At 43.3% G+C, this 17,737-nt stretch overlaps 1 protein-coding gene across 1 annotated transcript in view; it reads right to left on the bottom strand.

Annotated features, from left to right (window-relative positions):
* gabrr2a (gamma-aminobutyric acid type A receptor subunit rho2a) overlaps positions 1-17,737 on the bottom strand; it is a 75,710-nt gene that overhangs the window by 31,659 nt on the left and 26,314 nt on the right. Inside the window, exons 3-4 of the mRNA XM_085391897.1 lie at positions 10,820-10,887; positions 9,649-9,872 (exon numbers count right to left, since the gene is read on the bottom strand). Coding sequence (XP_085248023.1) covers positions 9,649-9,872; positions 10,820-10,887 — 292 coding nt within the window. The remainder of the gene's footprint in view (positions 1-9,648; positions 9,873-10,819; positions 10,888-17,737) is intronic.

Genomic DNA, 17,737 nt, shown 5'->3' with positions numbered 1-17,737 from the left:
AGCTTCTATTGCTGATATAATGCTGGGTAGATTCATGTTGTTTATGCCAAATTCTACAGTGCAAATGTAACAAGAGAAATCAAGACTCATCAGACCGAGAAATGTTTTTGCAATCTTCTGTTTTTTTTTATTGAATTGTAGCCTCTGTTTCCTGTTCTTAGTTTACAAGTCCGGCACTTGAAGACACCAGTGCGATATTCTGCCGATATAGCTAATCTGCTTTAAGGTACAATGTGGAGTGTTCAGAGATGCTCTGCTGCATACCTTGGTTTTAAAAAGTGGCAACAAGAGTTACTGTTGCCTTTCTATTAGTTTAAAACTGCCAAGGGGATCATTGGAACCAAACTCCTGAATTTTGACACTGTGTATGCTAGCCGTTTACAGAAGCGAGCTAGCTGCATCATCAAGGACCCAACCCATCCAGGTCACAGACTTTTTGTACCCCTCCCATCGGGGAAGATATATGGGGCAATCAGAACCCACACAAACAGACTAAAGAACAGCTTTTTCCCCAGAGCTGGAGCCTGTGTCACCCCTCCCCCAACACACAATAGCTAACTCTCTCTCTTTTACCCCATATCATGTCTGCTGCTAATGTAAAAAGTCATTTACTGGGCGTTAATGTTTAATGTTTGCACTAAATTACCACACTGTAAATACTGTTATACGTATTATTTTAGACACTTTATGGGACATTCATGTTTGCACTCAACTACCACATTGTAAATACTGTTATATTATCTTATACTGTTTGTTATATTGTAAATACTATTATATTTTCTTTGTTATTTACTGTGCTAAGTGCCTTCCTTTTACTTTATATCTTATACTTTTACTATGGTTATTTATTACTATGCTGCTTCTTGTTTTATTGCTGCTGGCCTCTGTGAGCTACCAAACAAATTTTGTTGTATAACTACAATGACAATAAAGTTCTTCTTATCTTCTTATTGTGTCTTATCTTATCTTATCTTATCTTATCTTCTTAAAGCAGTTTAGCCATTCTTTTCTGATCTCTGGCATCAATAAGCCAGCCATAAGTCACCAACTCCCACACCACGTGGGAAACCTCACTGTGTCATGAACATATATTAGAATATTAGTAAATGCATCATGTTGGACCATGTGACTGAATGATATTTGCATTAATGATTTGCCAAACGAATTGGCCAGTCAGTGTATGTGTATTATTCAGTTACAATTGATGTTACAGACCAGCAGGAAATTTAAAATTTAGGAATCACAAGTCACAGTGCTATGGTACATCTCAGTTAACACAGGGTGTATCTTTTAATGACAGAGTATAGAACACATAGAATATGATTTGTTACTATGATTATAACACAACTGCCAATTGTTTCTCATTTTCAGTCTTGTTTTTAATCTCTCTGAGTGTATATATTGTTTTATATTGTCTCCTTTGGGGAGGTTGTTTGCCAACCTCAGTTTGCTTTATTTGAAGTTTGCTTTTTCATGTTTCTCCACTAAGTTTTTTTGTTGTTGTTGTAGTGCATTCTGTTGAATTTTTCCTGCGATTACTAGATTTTTTTCTTTCTTTTGCACCCAAAAAGTCTACTGCATGTGGACCAATAATCATGTGATGCTGATGACAAACAACTCCAGAGGCTGAAGAAGTCACTTGGATGAGTGACGAAACGTTTCTCCCTCTGAAAACGCTACACCCAGTTGAACAGAATCAACTTTTGGGGATTCATTTACCTGGATGATTGAGCATGCATCAAGAGACTTTGTGATACAATTACAGCAGCCTTTATTAGTTGCACTGTGACTTGTTTTAGTATATAATATGAATCAGTAATATAAGGAAATATATTTACTTATAAAGCAAATATCCCTTTCGATTGTTGGAAGCAGGGTGGATTAACATGAGCCCCCCTCTGCTCACTACTTTTCAGGCCTGTTTCACCTTGAGGAAGATGGATCTGATTGGCCTTGTCAGCTAATCCAACTAATCCACTGCCACTCCCTTGTGCCCAGATACACTTTCCTCCAACCTATCCCAATGGCAATGTTCCCTCTAAGCCAGGGGTGTCAAACTCAAATACACAGTGGGCCAAAATTCAAAACTGGAACAAAGTCGCGGGCTAACATTAATATTTATTGAAAAAAAAATCTTCCTCTAGATATAAGAATGAATCTTTTCTTATGGACTCAAACAAGTTTTGCTGAAAAATTGAATATGGAACAAGCAAAGCTTAATACTAAATAATATATATATTAGCTGTATAATACCAGTAGGCCAGCTCTAATAGTAATTTGGTATGGCTTTGCGGGCCAAATGTAATTAGGCTGCGGGCCAAATTTGGCCCACGGGCCAGAGTTTGACTCCTATGCTTTAAGCTGTGCGCTTGCGCACATGTAAAACCAGAGTTATGATAAAAATATATGCAATGTTTGGTTTTCTTCCTGAATACTATCGTTGTTTATATTTACTGCGGGAAGAAACGGTAAAAACGGCGTTTTATAAGGAAAACGCTCGAAAGCACTCTCCGCCTGTGAGCAAAACCAAAACCAAAAAACCCCCACCCTTTCCTATTGGTCGAAAAATGTACCATGTCGACCAATCAAAAAATGATATGGCAACTAGGGCTGCCACGATTAGTCGACTAGTCACAATTACGTCGACTATCAAAATCGTCGACGACTGAGTTAATCGTTTGAAGCTTTGTAAGATCACAACAGACGCAGGAATAAGTAGCAGGATTTAAGAGTGTAATAACGGACTGAAACAGAAGATGGCAGCACTGCATGTACAAGGATACCAGCTTCCGTTAAACCCCGAAGAAGAAGAAGTAGCTCTGTCCCAGAATTCATAGCGCGGCCCTGCTCAGTTTCCAACAATGGCGGCGGCTAGTTAGTTATAATATTACTCTTATTATTCTTTCTGGGTCACAAAATAAACATTTAACATATGTTCAGGCGAGAATGTAACTGTGTAAACCTCAAATATCTGCTCAGTTTATCAAGACACCGCATATTTTCAAAAGCGCTCCGACGTTTTCGGAGACGTCTGTTACCCACTAGCTCGATAGCTAGCCGGGGGCTAGGCTCACTAGAGCCGTGAGAACATCGGACTCCCGGCAAATCATTTTCAAACCCACCGCCGTCTTTCGCTACTCAGTTAAACATGATATATAAGTCACTTAGATAACTTAAAAATGTTATTTTTTTGGCTTTTTTTAGTATTTTATTTGTTCCTGAGTAAATCGGTTTGGCTGAGATTAAAGTTATAGTTTTTACACAGCTGAATAAACGTCAAGCAGACAGCTGATTATCAGAAGTGTGAGATGCTCAAGAATTTACTCCGGTGTCCCGTTATAGTTTAGATATCAAGGAGTTTATTAAACTTCACCGAAACAATCTGCAAATTTCATTAAAATTTAATAAAGTACCATCTTGTCTTTATTTTTAGTTAGCACATACCTTAAACACTTAAAGCTGTAAGCTAAGGATAGTTATATAAGACAGATGCATGCTGGTTCAATAAGTTGTAAATTTTACGTCCAATGGATGCATGACCTGATTAGTCGACTAATCGCAAAATTAATCGGTGACTAGTCGACTATCAAAATAATCGTTTGTGGCAGCCCTAATGGCAACATGGCATTTAGTTGTTTAGGAAGGGGGGAAGTTTTAGGAGTGACGGCGGTGTTTTGAGATGTGAGAGATTTGCAACGTTTAGCACAAATCTTGTGTAGTTAGTGTGTAGTGTAGTCAGTAGTTTTGTTGTGTGTGTCAGAACCATGAGGCAACACTGAGTGCTACAGGTGTTACAGCAGTGATACATCTCCTGTTGTCAGGCCTGCAGGTCTCAGGCTGTTGTTCTCCTTTATCTCATAGTGGACAGAAATTAGTTTTTAGAGTGGCACAAATAATTTGTGTGGCATCAAATTTGATGCAAAACACCTGATTGTTCTGTAAATAGTTTGAAATGTTTATTTAAAAAAACGCCTTGGCTGCATTTTTAGGTAAACAGCTGCAAAAAACTTTGTTGTTTGCAAAACTCAGTTACTTTTTTGAAGAAGTAACTATATAATTAAATTGCCCAACATTGGTCATTATATAGGCCCTGCGACAGACTGGCAACCTGTCCAGGGTGTACCCCGCCTCTCGCCCTATGACAGCTGGGATAGGCTCCAGCGCCCCCCGCGACCCTGTAAAGGATAAGCGGGAGTGAATGGATGGATGGATGGATGGTCATTATATACTGTATTTTGCAGACAGAGAGTTACAGGACTCTCTCCCAGACCACAGGCTCATACTCATAATACAAGTCAGAGCTTTAAAAAAATAAAATAAAAATGCATATATATATTTATATTTTCATTATAAGTGGGCTAAAGCAGTTAATTAAAAGTAGTCTAACATAAATGTAAATGCTGTAATTTGATTATTTTAATAAACCATGTAACTTGGATGGATTCGATGCTGGCGTGACCACAGTGGTCCAAGGGACCGCTCCGGGAATTTGTGTGTTCGCTCAGACACATGAAAAATTAGAGGGAACATTGCCCTATGGGCTCAGCTGCTGACTTTGAAATTCCTCCCGGCGGTGCCCCTGCCAGGCAAACAGTGAAACATGGTGGCATATGGCACAGTGGCCCGGACCCCTTAGCCCTCTGTTGTAAAAACCCTTATCACATCACATGGCCCTTCCAGCCAAGCTGGTGCTAACCAGCCCAAGATCCATATCGAATAAAACTTTCATTCTAAATGACTTTATGTCCAGCTCCAATTTGGATTTCCTGTTTGTGGTAATGAAGTGCATGAAGTGTTTTACCATGCCATTATATGATGCAACTGGGACTATTTAAAAGCCACTTTGTGAATCGCTACCATATCATGGTCAACGGGTTTGTGTGTCCCAGGAGCCAAGCCCAGGGAGGGTGGCAAGGGCAAGTGGGCCTTAGTCCATGGGGCCTGGCTCGGCAGTCTGAAAAGGGGACATGGGACCACCCTCCTATAGGCCCACCACCCACAGGAGGAGCCATAGGATTTGGGTGCAATGTGTGCTGGGCACTGGCCAGGGGCAGATACCCTGGCTGACTGATCCCCCAGCTATTGAAATTAGCAACTGGGACATGGCATATCACCTCTCTGGAACCAAACTCCTGGAGAGGGGCTTGACTGTCTCAATCTGGAGTTACCCTTGGTGAGAGGCAGCGGGCTGGGGTGGGTATCCTACACCCAACATACAGGCTTGCTGCCTGTATGTTGGGGTTTTTTCCCAGTGGACGAGAGGGTTTGTTGTCGGGTTGGTTGAGGAATGGGTCCTGACTGTTGTCTGCATTTATGTGCTGAAAGATGGTTAAGAGTACCCGGCCTGTGCTTAAGGGTGCTCCACCTGGGGACTCTGTTGTCCTACTGGGAGACTTCAACACTCATGTGGGCAACGACAGTAAGACCTGGAGGGGCATGAACGGCCAACCAGATCTGAACCCAAGTCGTGTTCTGTTATTGGATTTCTGTGCTTCTGTGTTTGTCCATAATGAACACCATGTTAGAACATAAGGGTGTCCATAAGTGCACATGGCACCAGGACACTTTAGGCCGCAGGTCAATGATCAATTTTGTAATCGTATCATCAGATCTGCAGCCATATGTTCTGGACAGTCGGGTGAAGAGAGTTGCTGAGCTGTCAACTGATCACCATTTAAGTGGATAAGGTGGCGGTGGAAGATACTGGGTAGACCTGGTGCGCCTAAAAATATAGTGAGGGTGTGCTGGGAATGCCTCACATGTTTTTTGGGTGGCTGCAGCTCAGGAGGTAGAGCAGGTCACCTACTGATTGGAAGGTTGGTGGTTCAATTCCTGGCTCCTCCAGTCTGCATGTCAAGTATCCTTGGGCAACATACTAACCCCAAGTTGCTCTACGATGCATCCATCGGAGTGTGAATGTGGTTAGACAGCACTAAGTTTAGAGAAAGTGTGTGGGTGTGACTGTGGCATGTTGTATGTAAGAATCAGTCCATTTACCATTTACCATGTCCAGCCAATCTCAACTGCACTGAGTTGCGGTCGCAAGGTGATTGGGGCCTGTCATGGTGGTAACTCCCAACCAGATAGTGGGAACCACAGGTGAAGGGAACCGTAGAAGGAGTCCTATCAGGCTTGGTTAGCCTGTGGGACTTGGGAGGCAGCCGATACGTACCAACAGGCTAAGCGGGACGCGGCTCGGACAGTGGCTGAAGCAAAACTTGAGTGTGGGGGAAGTATGGAGAGACCATGGAAAAACACCTTTGCACTGCCTTGAAGTGATTCTGGCAAACCATCAGGCGACTCAGAAGAGGAAAGCGGTGATGTACCTGCACTGTATATATTGCGGGTGGAATGCTGCTGACTTTGACTGAGGACATTGTTAGGTGGTGGAAGGAATACTTCAAGGACCTCCTTAATCCCTCTGACATGTCTTCCCTAGAGGAAGCAGAATCTGGGGAAGAGGGGGGACGACTTGCCTATCTCTGGGGATGAGGTCAATGAGGCAGTTAAACAACTCCTTGGTGGCAGGGCCCCAAGAGTGGACGAGGTTTGTCCTGAGTTCCTGAAGGCTGTGGATGTTGTAGGGCTGTCTTGGTTGGCACGCCTCTACAATGTTGCGTGGAGATTAGGGTCGGTACCTCTGGATTGGCAGTCTGATGGTTCCCATCTTCAAGAAAGGGGACCGGATGGTGTGCTCCACTATAGGGGGATCACACTCCTCAACCTCCCCCGTAAAGTCTATGCCAGGGTGCTGGAAAGGAGAGTCCGTCCGTTAGTCGAAACTCGGATACAGGAGGAACAATCCAGGTTTTGCCACGGGCGTGGAACACTGGACGAGCTCTTTGCCCTCTCGAGGATAATCGAGGGGGCATGAGAGTTTGCCCAAACAGTCCATATGTGTTTTGTAAACTTGGAGAAGGCATTTGACCATGTTCCTCTGTGTGTCCTTTGGGGATGCTTCAGGAGTATGGGGTTTCTAGCCCAAGACCTTGATCCAGATAGCTGGCCCCGCACCCACTCATTTCCAGTGGGTGTTGGACAGAATTTTTATGGACAGAATTTCTAGGCATAGCCAAGTGACGGAAAGCTTCCACTTGGGTGGTCTCAGAATCTCATCTCTGCTTTTTGCAGATGATGTGGTTCTGTTGGCTTCATCAGGTGATGGCCTCCAACTGGCACTGGAGTGGTTTGTCATGGTGAAGTGTAAAAGTGAAGCTTTTAATTTAGTGGTTGGTCTACCTACCTACCCTCACAAGCTTTGGGTAGTGACTGAAAGAATGGAATTGTGAATACAAGCATTGCAGTTTCAGAGCAGTTTCTCTGAAGGGTGGCTCTCCCTTACAGATAGGTTAAGAGGTTTGGCCATCTAGGAGGGGCTCAGAATAGAGCTGCTGCACCTCTACATTAAAAGGAGCCAGTTGAGGTGGTTCGGGCATCTGACCAGGATGCCTCCTGGGTGCCTCCTGGGTGAGGTGTTTCAGCATGTCCTACCTGGAGGAGGTCCCGGGGCAGATCCAGGACACACTGGAGAGATTATGTCTCTCAGCTGACATGGGAGCACCTTACTGTTTCCCCAGAAAAGCTAGAGGAGGTGGCAGGGGAGAAGGAGGTCTAGACTCCACTCCTTAGGCTGCTGCCTCTGCGACCCAAGCCCCAGATAAGCGGAAGAAGATGGATGGATGGATTTAAAGGAAATCCGCTGAATCCTCGAAACCTTAAAAGTGAGTAGTGTGGAATCAGATATGGTCTGAAAATCTCATGCTTAGAAATCCTGGTTTACTTTATAACTTCTGTCTGATGAAGTAGCTTTTGGAGGTACATTATGAGTTGAAAGCAAAGTGACCATGATTAAAAACTGACTAAAAAGCAAATTATATAATTTTTATGCAATTTTTGTGAAATTATGGTGAAACCTGGCCGGCCATCCAGGACATGTTCCCTGTTTAAATGCCCACCTAAGATTTTAATTAGGGCTGAACGATATATTGCATTTGCGATAATATCGCGACATGATCAAGTGCAATTTTCTAACCGCAAAGGCTGCGATTATACTCTGGACATGTCCAAATTCATGGGCTGCATCCTCCTGAGGCCGCATTTGTAGACCGATTACGTCACAGCGACGCGCCGAAGGCTGTCCAAATTACTACCATATCCCAGAATTCATAGCGCGGCCCAGCCAAACTCCAGTTTCCAGCAATGGCGGTAGCTACTAAGTTTTAAAATTACTCTTACTAATCTTTCTGGGTCACAAAATAAACTTTTAACATATTTTCAGGCGAGAAAGTAGTTGTGTAAACATCAAATATCTGCTCGGTTTATCAAGATATCCCATATTTGCAAAAGTGCTTCGACGTTTTCAGAGGCGTCTGCTACCCACCAGCTCGACAGCTAGCCGGGAGCTCGAGGGTTACTGATGCGGCCGAGAACGGCACAACTCCCGGCACATCATTTTCAGATCACCGCGGAGTTTCGCTGCTCGGGTTAAACGTAGTCACTTAGACAACCTAAAAATGTTATTGTTGGGCTTTTTTCAGTGTTTTGTTTGTTCGTGAGTAAATCGGTTTGGCTGAGATTAAAGTTATTAGATTAGATAAAATAAAACTTTATTAATCCCCCGGGTGGGTTCCTCCTTGGTTTTCACACAGCTGACTAAACGTCAAACAGAAAACTTATTAAACAGAAGTATGAGACAGTCGAGAATTTACACCAGTGTCTGGTTATATTTTAGATAGCAAGAAGCAGACGGCCGAGTTTATTAAACTCCACCGAGACAGCGGTGACGCTAATCAGAACTAGCCTTCTGATTAGCTAATCAGAAGGCTAGACCGTCCAATTTCACGCCTTTAAACTTTAAAGGCGTGTTTGTGTGTGTGTTTATACAATTGCTATTATGTTTGCACTTTATGTGTAATGTTACTGACTGCAGAGATCAGTAAGATGTGTGTATTTTTTATTTATTAGTTTTAATTATTTAATATTATTTTTTAATTGAATGACTGTCTAGTAGTTCACAGATGTCGAAAAACTGAGTGTGGTAAAGCCACTGATTTTTTTTATGTATATTTCTGCAATCTGCACATTGTACTGACTTTCATTTTAATGTTTACACCAGGGTTCCTTGTCAGCACTTTATGCTCAGATGTTTGTAAGCTAAAAATAAACTATTGTGTATGTTCAAATATACTGTTGTGATTGAAGAAGTTAAATAAAAATGTCAGTCATCAATTCATGCATCACCTCATGTCATCATAACAGAGGTCTGTCTTCCAGGAAAGAACAGTTTAAAATTAATGTAATATAGTATTGGCCATACTATATGATGTATTGCTTGTCTTTGTTTAATAATACAGAAGACAAAGACCTTAAAAAATAATCGCATATCGCATCGCAATCGCAATATTGGGGCAAAAAAATCGCAATTAGATTATTTTCCATAATCGTTCAGCCCTAATTTTAATTAACCTGAGGCATAATTACTCCACCAATGAGATCTATTGATGTTTGAAAGGAAAATTGCAAAAGCTTCCAGATCGCTTTTCAAGAAACTTGGAGAGGAATAATTTGAATAATTCAATTAAAAAATACAATTGGAGGCTGATTCAAATATTGATCTGTCAATAAATCAGATGCAGAGATTCTACAGACCTCAGGCTGTAAAGCACATGTCCATCAGGAAAGACCCGGAGCATGATATTGTCAGTAGTCGTATCGTGGATAAAGGATCTCTTAGAGTGGACAAAGAAGACATCAGGGACCCAAATCTTCTTCACCAAACGGCCATCAAACGTCATACTCTTGTTGGTGCTGCTGGTGAAGGACAGACGGTCATCCTTCCAGTAATGTCTCAGATACAAGGTCATGGTGAAGTCCTGGTGGAGTTAAAGAGTGTAATTAAAAGACTGTAAATGTGGAGATTATGTAGTGACTGAGTGAACGAAACACAAACATTTACCAAATTCTAATGTACCAATTGCACTCATCAAGCCATGCCAATTTTCTCATTAAATAATCAAATTGAGAAAGCTACAGGCATTCCAATCCCTCTGTTGCTTTTGTGTTAAAAATATCATTGGCACCAAAGGAAAAAAAGAAAAAATATATTTCCAAGTTTTATGGTAAGATGTATATCTCAGGCATACTAATAGAGAAACAACAACACTAACAAACAGTAACAAAGTGATTGACTCAATTTCTTTAATATCCTCTTATACATGAACCCACAAGGTATTTATCATACCAAAGCAAAAGTTTAAAGTGTAAGGGAGTAACCAACACTGGTTTTAAAGTAGATCTCGGAAAACTCTATATTCTAATGGTTGTTCAATGATACACCCCTCTGCAACCCATATCTATCTTGATTTTCTATTGTTTTTTATGTTGGCAGAAATCAATTTTACAGCAATTTTATTGTTTTAAAAGTATTAATTTCTGATCCTAACACAATACACCTACATTGTACTTGCTGACCTCATATTAAATTTGTATGTAGACTATGTTTCATTTCTGTTTTCATATTTAATGTTTTCTTTCAAACCATATATGTTATGTTTATGTTTGGTTTTAGCTTATGTTCAAGTTTTCTCCTTGGGATGAACCAGTTTTTGTCTGATGGTGTGGCTAGGTCTGAAGTGTACTGGGATGTCGTGCTTGGAGAACATTCTCCTGATTTTCATGGATAGATCTTTTACATAAGGGATAACATGGTTGTTTCTCTCTTTTCATAAGTTGTTTCACATGTTTTCTTTCACCCAACCTCAGCTCACCACCTTGGTAACAGGGCTGCCTCTTTGCTCTTTGTGGTGTGTAGCCAGCTTACCATATCAACTTCAGAGATGCTGTCCAAGCTCTCCACCTGAACATCCACTCCAACAGGGATTGCAGGACCTGCCAAACAAAATTCCATCATGACCAAATACTGTAGTAGACTATATAGCCTAAAAACACACACATCAGTAGGGATGGACATTAATAATGATTGATAACAACTGATTGCATTGTCAATATCACTTATTGATTCATTTCCTTACGGATTCTCCATGGCTCAGCTTTGAGCATCACCACCATTGCTAAACAACATAGACCTTGCATCTGTTCAAATTAATTGCATGTTGTGTGGTCAAATGTTTGGGCATGTTGAAGGCATTTGCCTTTTTTGTTGTGATCAGTGTTGGGGTCATTATTCAAAAAAGTAATTATTACACATTTTAAACAAGAGGAGTCATTACATCTACGCCTGTCCTATTTGGCCAAAAGGTTACGCCCACCTGTAAAGGAACAAGTACTGGTGGGCAAAATCTCTGGCTCTCTCAGTCCTCTGCACCTCATGATTCATGGGAAGACCCACTCTGTCCAAGCGCTTATTGATTTGGGTGTAGAGCAGTGTTTCATTGATAACTCCCTGGCACAAAAATGAAATATTTCCAAACTCAGCCTCGTGCCATCCAGGTCACAGTTTGAAATGGTCAACACTTGCTCGATGTCACTCTTAGAACCAAACCCAAACCCTGTCCCTTTCTAGTAATCACACAGAGCGTTTGTATGGCATTATTTTTGTGCCTCTATTCTGAGCGCACGTAAATAATTTTTGCAAGAACAAATGTTGCATTTTGAGGAGAAAATTATTTTGAGTGAAAAAAAGCTTAATTTGAGCGAAATGTAGATAAATCCAGTGGAGTGGTTTGGTTTTAAATATATTAAAACCAACGATGGTCTTAAAAAAATGATATATTTTACAATAAAATAAAATAACATGCTAACCGAAAATGGTTTTAGCTAAACTTTGGACAGTGTTTCCGGAATGCAGTCAATAGCGAGCCAATTGGAGACCACAACAACCAATCAGAATTTTTGCATCCAAGTCTGTGAGTGGTTGGTTTTGTGGCACATTTATAACGGAGTACAGAAAGAGTTGAGCGTGCAGGGAGCAGAGATGTTGAGAGCTGGAGCGACACTCTGAGAGCAGGTCCACAGATGTCTGTCAGCACACAGAGCAGAGATCTGAGCAAGAGCAAATGCCAACAACTGAGGGAGAGGGCTGTAATTGTGCATGTATATGGATAGTAGCAAACACTGAAACACATTTCTTGCACGCAGCAATGAATTTTCTTCACACAAAATATTCTCCTTAAAATGCAATATTTTTACTTGCAAAAATTATTTACGTGCGCTCAGAATAGAGGCACAAAAATAACGCCATAGTTTTGGGCCATCCTTAGCTACAACTACACATCCCCTGTATCGATTGGAGAAAGGATTGCATCTCCTGTTGAAGTAATGACTTCCACATGAACCATCTAAAATCTGTTACTCTGTCCATTCCATTAGCACTCTAACTCCATCACTGCCTCTCCTGATCTGGCAGAGGTGTCCAGGAATCATCTGGCTCTGTCTCTTCCCCCTCACGTATGATTGGAGGAGGATTCTCACTTTCCTGCAACCTCTCCTCCAATCTCTTTTGGTGACCCACACTAATTAGGGATGCTAGAGAGTATGTTTCAGTCTATTTAACCTGTGTGAAGAATAAGTCTGCTAGTTCCCCTCCTGTAGGCCTGCTCAAACCCCTTCCCACTCCAGGGTGTCCCTGGTCTCACACCTTTCCTTAACTTTGTGACTGGTCTGCCTCCCTCAGGTTGAAACACGGTAATCCTCACAATAGACGATGGAATATGCCCACAATTGCCCGACTACCTTGCCCCCCATCCTGTTCCCCTTCGAGGTCTCCCTGGGCTACTACCCACCACTCTTTCCAGTAATAGAAGGTCAGCACACAGTCCCGTCTGCACAGCTGCCACTAAATCAAGATACTAGCCCCCCTTCGAAATCGAGGCAATGATTAATCCTGTCTCTGCTCACCCGAAGTTACCCTGCAATATGCACGTACACAAGGTTTTCCATGTCTCCCAGCTCAAATCATACCTCTTTAGACATCTGTCCCCACCAGTGTTGGGGAGTAACGGAATACATGTACCACCGTTACGTATTTAAAATACAAAATATGAGTAACTGTATTCCGTTACAGTTACCGTTTAAAAAGGTGGTGTTTAGAATACAGTTACTTTGTTGAAATAAATGGATTACACTGCGGTACTTTCCTGTTTCATATTGTCACGGGTCAGGACTGTTTGGTTTTGTTTGACAGCTACGGTCTGTAGTTCCAGGCGGCAGTGTTACGGTTGCCATGGTTACAGGGTGACGCTCTCGCTCTGCGTGTTTCCTGGGTGAGAGAGCGCCTTTTTGTTGTTGTTGTTGTGCTAAGCTAATAGGCAGAATGCTACAGCTCTAAAGAATGTAGCCTGATGGGCAGTGTAGTCCGTGCTGCAGGGAGAATGGACTGCCATACCCGTTATGTGTCTGTGAGCGAGGAGGGAGAAAAAGGGGAGTGGAAAGGTACGAGTTGTCATCAAGCAAAAACGGGAGCTGGAAGCATGTAAATATAATAATAACCACTGCAGCCAAGAAGAGTGCCTGACGAGCCCAGTTGTAAGTAAGCTATTAAGACTCGACTGTACACCGTGTTCGTGTTTTCCTCCGAAAACAATAAGTTCTGTTGGAGCAGCCTTTCAACGCCTCTCTCTGTCTCTCACTAGCAAAGTTGACCCCCCCAACAAAGTAAAGCTATTTTTCAGCTACGAGCCCGACACGGAACCGTATTAGTCAGAGGTCCCTTTACTACGGGTTCGGAGCCGCAGACCTTCAGTAACAGTAATAAATCACACAGCAATAGTACATTCACGTAGTTGTAAAATGCATGATAATATGTTAAGTAATCCAAAGTATTCAGAATACGTTACTCTCATTGAGTAACGTAACGGAATACGTTACAGAATACATTTTAGGGCATGTATTCTGTAATGGAATACATTTTAAAAGTAACCTTCCCAACACTGGTCCCCACATATTACTTTTCTTAAAAAATAATGCATTATGTTACTCAAAGGAGAAAGTAGTTCATTATATTACTCATTACATTACTTTCATTTTCCTGTAAAACAGCTGAAAAGCATTGTCTCATAACTACCATTTAACAATAGATGGTAAATGGCCTGTATTTGTATAGCACTTTTCCTGCTATCTGCTGGTCCGGATGTCTGTACTATTGAGCCTCTGCACAAGCTCTGTCTGCAGCGCTTCACCACCAGCATAGACTCCAAAGACCCTCTGGTAATATCTGATAGTTAGGCTATATTCTGACCATGACCTCTCTTAGAAGATGGACATTCTAAAAGCCAGAGAGTGTCTGCAAGACCTCAGGTAGTATAGAGGTCTATATAAAAACAGCCCTCGGCGCCTTTGCTGTTAACCTTAGTAAACACTTTCCTGTTGACTTTGTGAGCTCAGTCACTAATTTCAAGTTTTACTGAATACACCGTGAAGTTAATTCGGGTCTGTTTCAGACTCGGAGAGTAGCATAAAGTAGGGTTTGCTCATTTACTAACAACTTGTGACAGAGAAATCATTATGAACTGAGCATGCAGCATTCTGCAGTTTCAGTCATTTCAACCTTGTGTTTTGACAATCAGTGCTTTTTGTTTGTTTTCTTTAAAAGGAACAATGTATACAGTGTGGCAATGACCATCTTTCATATACAGTTTGTGCCTCAAAGTGTTTTTCCGCCACATATTTCTGTTGCCATTAACTAGACCAGTGGTAAATGGTAAATGGCCTGTATTTATATAGCGCTTTACTAGTCCCTAAGGACCCCAAAGCGCTTTACACATCCAGTCATCCACCCATTCACACACACATTCACACACTGGTGATGGCAGCTACATTGTAGCCACAGCCACCCTGGGGCGCACTGACAGAGGCGAGATAGAAACCAAGGCTACAGTCCTACAAACTAACAAAAATCCTTATCCTAATGAGGAAACATACATGATCTTTCTCTTAGTGCTTTGGTATGAACACAAAACTGACAACAAAAAGCAAAGATGACAACCAGCACAAAGACACTTCAAAGTGATCGCCACAGTGATTCTACTGTAGAAACATGAGCAGGTAGAAACAGAAGCTGCATGGGAAGTAAGTGAACTAGGGCTGCAGCTATTAATTATTTAAGTAATCAAATAATTTATTGATTATCCCATATATTAATTGAGTAACTGGATAAGAAGCACTTTTGTCTTATATATATATATATATATATATTAAAAAAAAAACACCCAGCACGCCCCTGCGGGCGGTTTATCCTTCAAGCTCGGGTCCTCTACCAGAGGCCTGGGAGCTTGAGGGTCCTGCGCAGTATCTTAGCTGTTCCCAGGACTGCGCTCTTCTGGACAGAGATCTCCGATGTTATTCCCGGGATCTGCTGGAGCCACTCGCCTAGCTTGGGAGTCACCGCACCTAGTGCTCCGATTACCACGGGGACCACCGTTACCTTCACCCTCCACATCCTCTCGAGCTCTTCTCTGAGCCCTTGGTATTTCTCCAGCTTCTCGTGTTCCTTCTTCCTGATATTGCTGTCATTCGGAACCGCTACATCGATCACTACGGCCGTCTTCTTCTGTTTGTCTACCACCACTATGTCCGGTTGGTTAGCCACCACCATTTTGTCTGTCTGTATCTGGAAGTCCCACAGGATCTTAGCTCGGTCATTCTCCACCACCCTTGGGGGCATCTCCCATTTTGACCTCGGGACTTCTAGGTTATACTCGGCACAGATGTTCCTGTACACTATGCCGGCCACTTGGTTATGGCGTTCCATGTATGCCTTGCCTGCTAGCATCTTGCACCCTGCTGTTATGTGCTGGATTGTCTCTGGGGCATCTTTACACAGCCTGCACCTGGGGTCTTGCCTGGTGTGATAGACCCCAGCCTCTATGGATCTTGTACTCAGAGCTTGTTCTTGTGCTGCCATGATTAGTGCCTCTGTGCTGTCTTTCAGTCCAGCTTTGTCCAGCCACTGGTAGGATTTCTGGATATCAGCCACCTCCTCTATCTGCCGGTGGTACATACCGTGCAGGGGCCTGTCCTTCCATGATGGTTCCTCGTCTCCCTCCTCTTTCTTGGGTTTCTGCTGCCTGAGGTATTCACTGAGCACTCGGTCAGTTGGGGCCATCTTCCCAATGTATTCTTGGATGTTCCTTGTCTCATCCTGGACTGTGGTGCTGACACTCACCAGTCCCCGGCCCCCTTCCTTCCGCTTAGCGTACAGCCTCAGGGTGCTGGACTTGGGGTGAAACCCTCCATGCATGGTCAGGAGCTTTCTTGTCTTTATGTCAGTGGCTTCTATCTCCTCCTTTGGCCAGCCTATTACCCCAGCAGGGTACCTGATCACGGGCAGGGCGTATGTGTTGATGGCCCGGATCTTGTTCTTACCATTCAGCTGACTCCTCAGGACTTGCCTGACCCTCTGCAGGTACTTGGTGGTTGCAGCCTTTCTAGCGGCCTCTTCATGGTTCCCATTTGCCTGCGGGATCCCCAGGTACTTGTAACTGTCCTCTATGTCTGCAATGTTGCCTTCTGGTAGTTCAATCCCCTCAGTTCTGACTACCTTCCCTCTCTTTGTTACCATCCGACTACACTTCTCCAGTCCGAACGACATTCCAATGTCATTGCTGTATAGCCTGGTAGTGTGGATCAGTGAATCGATGTCTCGTTCACTCTTGGCATACAGCTTGATGTCATCCATGTACAGGAGGTGGCTGACAACTGCTCCGTTCCGTAGTCGGTATCCGTAGCCAGTCTTGTTAATGATCTCACTGAGGGGGTTCAGGCCTATGCAGAACAGCAGTGGGGACAGAGCATCTCCTTGGTAGATCCCGCACTTGATGGTAACTTGTGCTATGGGCTTGGAGTTGGCCTCTAGTGTTGTACGCCACATCCCCATTGAGTTCCTGATGAAGGCTCTTAGGGTCCCATTGATCTTGTACAATTCTAGGCATTCCAGTATCCAGCTGTGGGGCATTGAGTCATAGGCCTTCTTGTAATCAATCCAGGCAGTGCACAGGTTGGTCAGTCTGGTCTTGCAGTCTCGGCTGATTGTTCTGTCTACCAGTAGCTGGTGTTTTGCACCTCTGGTATTCTTGCCAATTCCTTTCTGTGTCCCGCTCATGTATTGACCCATGTGCCTGTTCATCTTAGCCGATATGATGCCTGACAGGAGCTTCCATGTAGTACTGAGGCAGGTTATTGGTCGGTAGTTGGAGGGGACCGCTCCCTTCTTGGGGTCCTTGGGGATCAGGACCGTCCGACCTTCGGTTAGCCATTCCGGGTGTCTCTCGTTAACTAGCAGCTGGTTCATTTGTGCTGCCAGACGCTCGTGGAGTGCAGTCAGCTTCTTCAGCCAGTAGGCGTGAACCATGTCGGGCCCTGGTGCTGTCCAACTCTTCATACTGGAGACCCTTTCTTGGATATCTGCCACTGTGATGGTTACTGGACCCTGTTCAGGGAGGTCGCTGTGGTCTGCCCTCAGATCCACTAGCCACTGAGCATTGCCGTTATGGGTTGCATCCTTCTCCCATATGCTCTTCCAGTATTGCTCCGTCTCCAGCCTTGGTGGTGCTGTTCTCTTATTGTTCCCTTGCCACTGAGAGTACACCTTTGCTGGTTCTGTGGAGAACAGCTGGTTTATTCTCCTGCCTTCTATCTCTCTGGTGTACCTCCTCAAGCGGCTGGCCAAGGCTGTGAGTCTTTGCTTGGCAGTTTCCAAGGCCTCAGGTATGGACAGCTTGCTGTATTTCTTAGGCACCTTATTTGTCGCACCTTTCTGCAACTCTGTTAGTTGGCTAACCTC

The sequence above is a fragment of the Rhamphochromis longiceps genome, linkage group LG19 (genome assembly GCF_057381845.1).
Source record: "Rhamphochromis longiceps isolate RC_006_pf linkage group LG19, R_longiceps_female_GT1.1, whole genome shotgun sequence".
Lineage (NCBI taxonomy): Eukaryota > Metazoa > Chordata > Actinopteri > Cichliformes > Cichlidae > Rhamphochromis > Rhamphochromis longiceps.
Note: the sequence above shows the minus strand (reverse complement) of the source record. Positions and strands in the feature narration are given on the sequence as shown.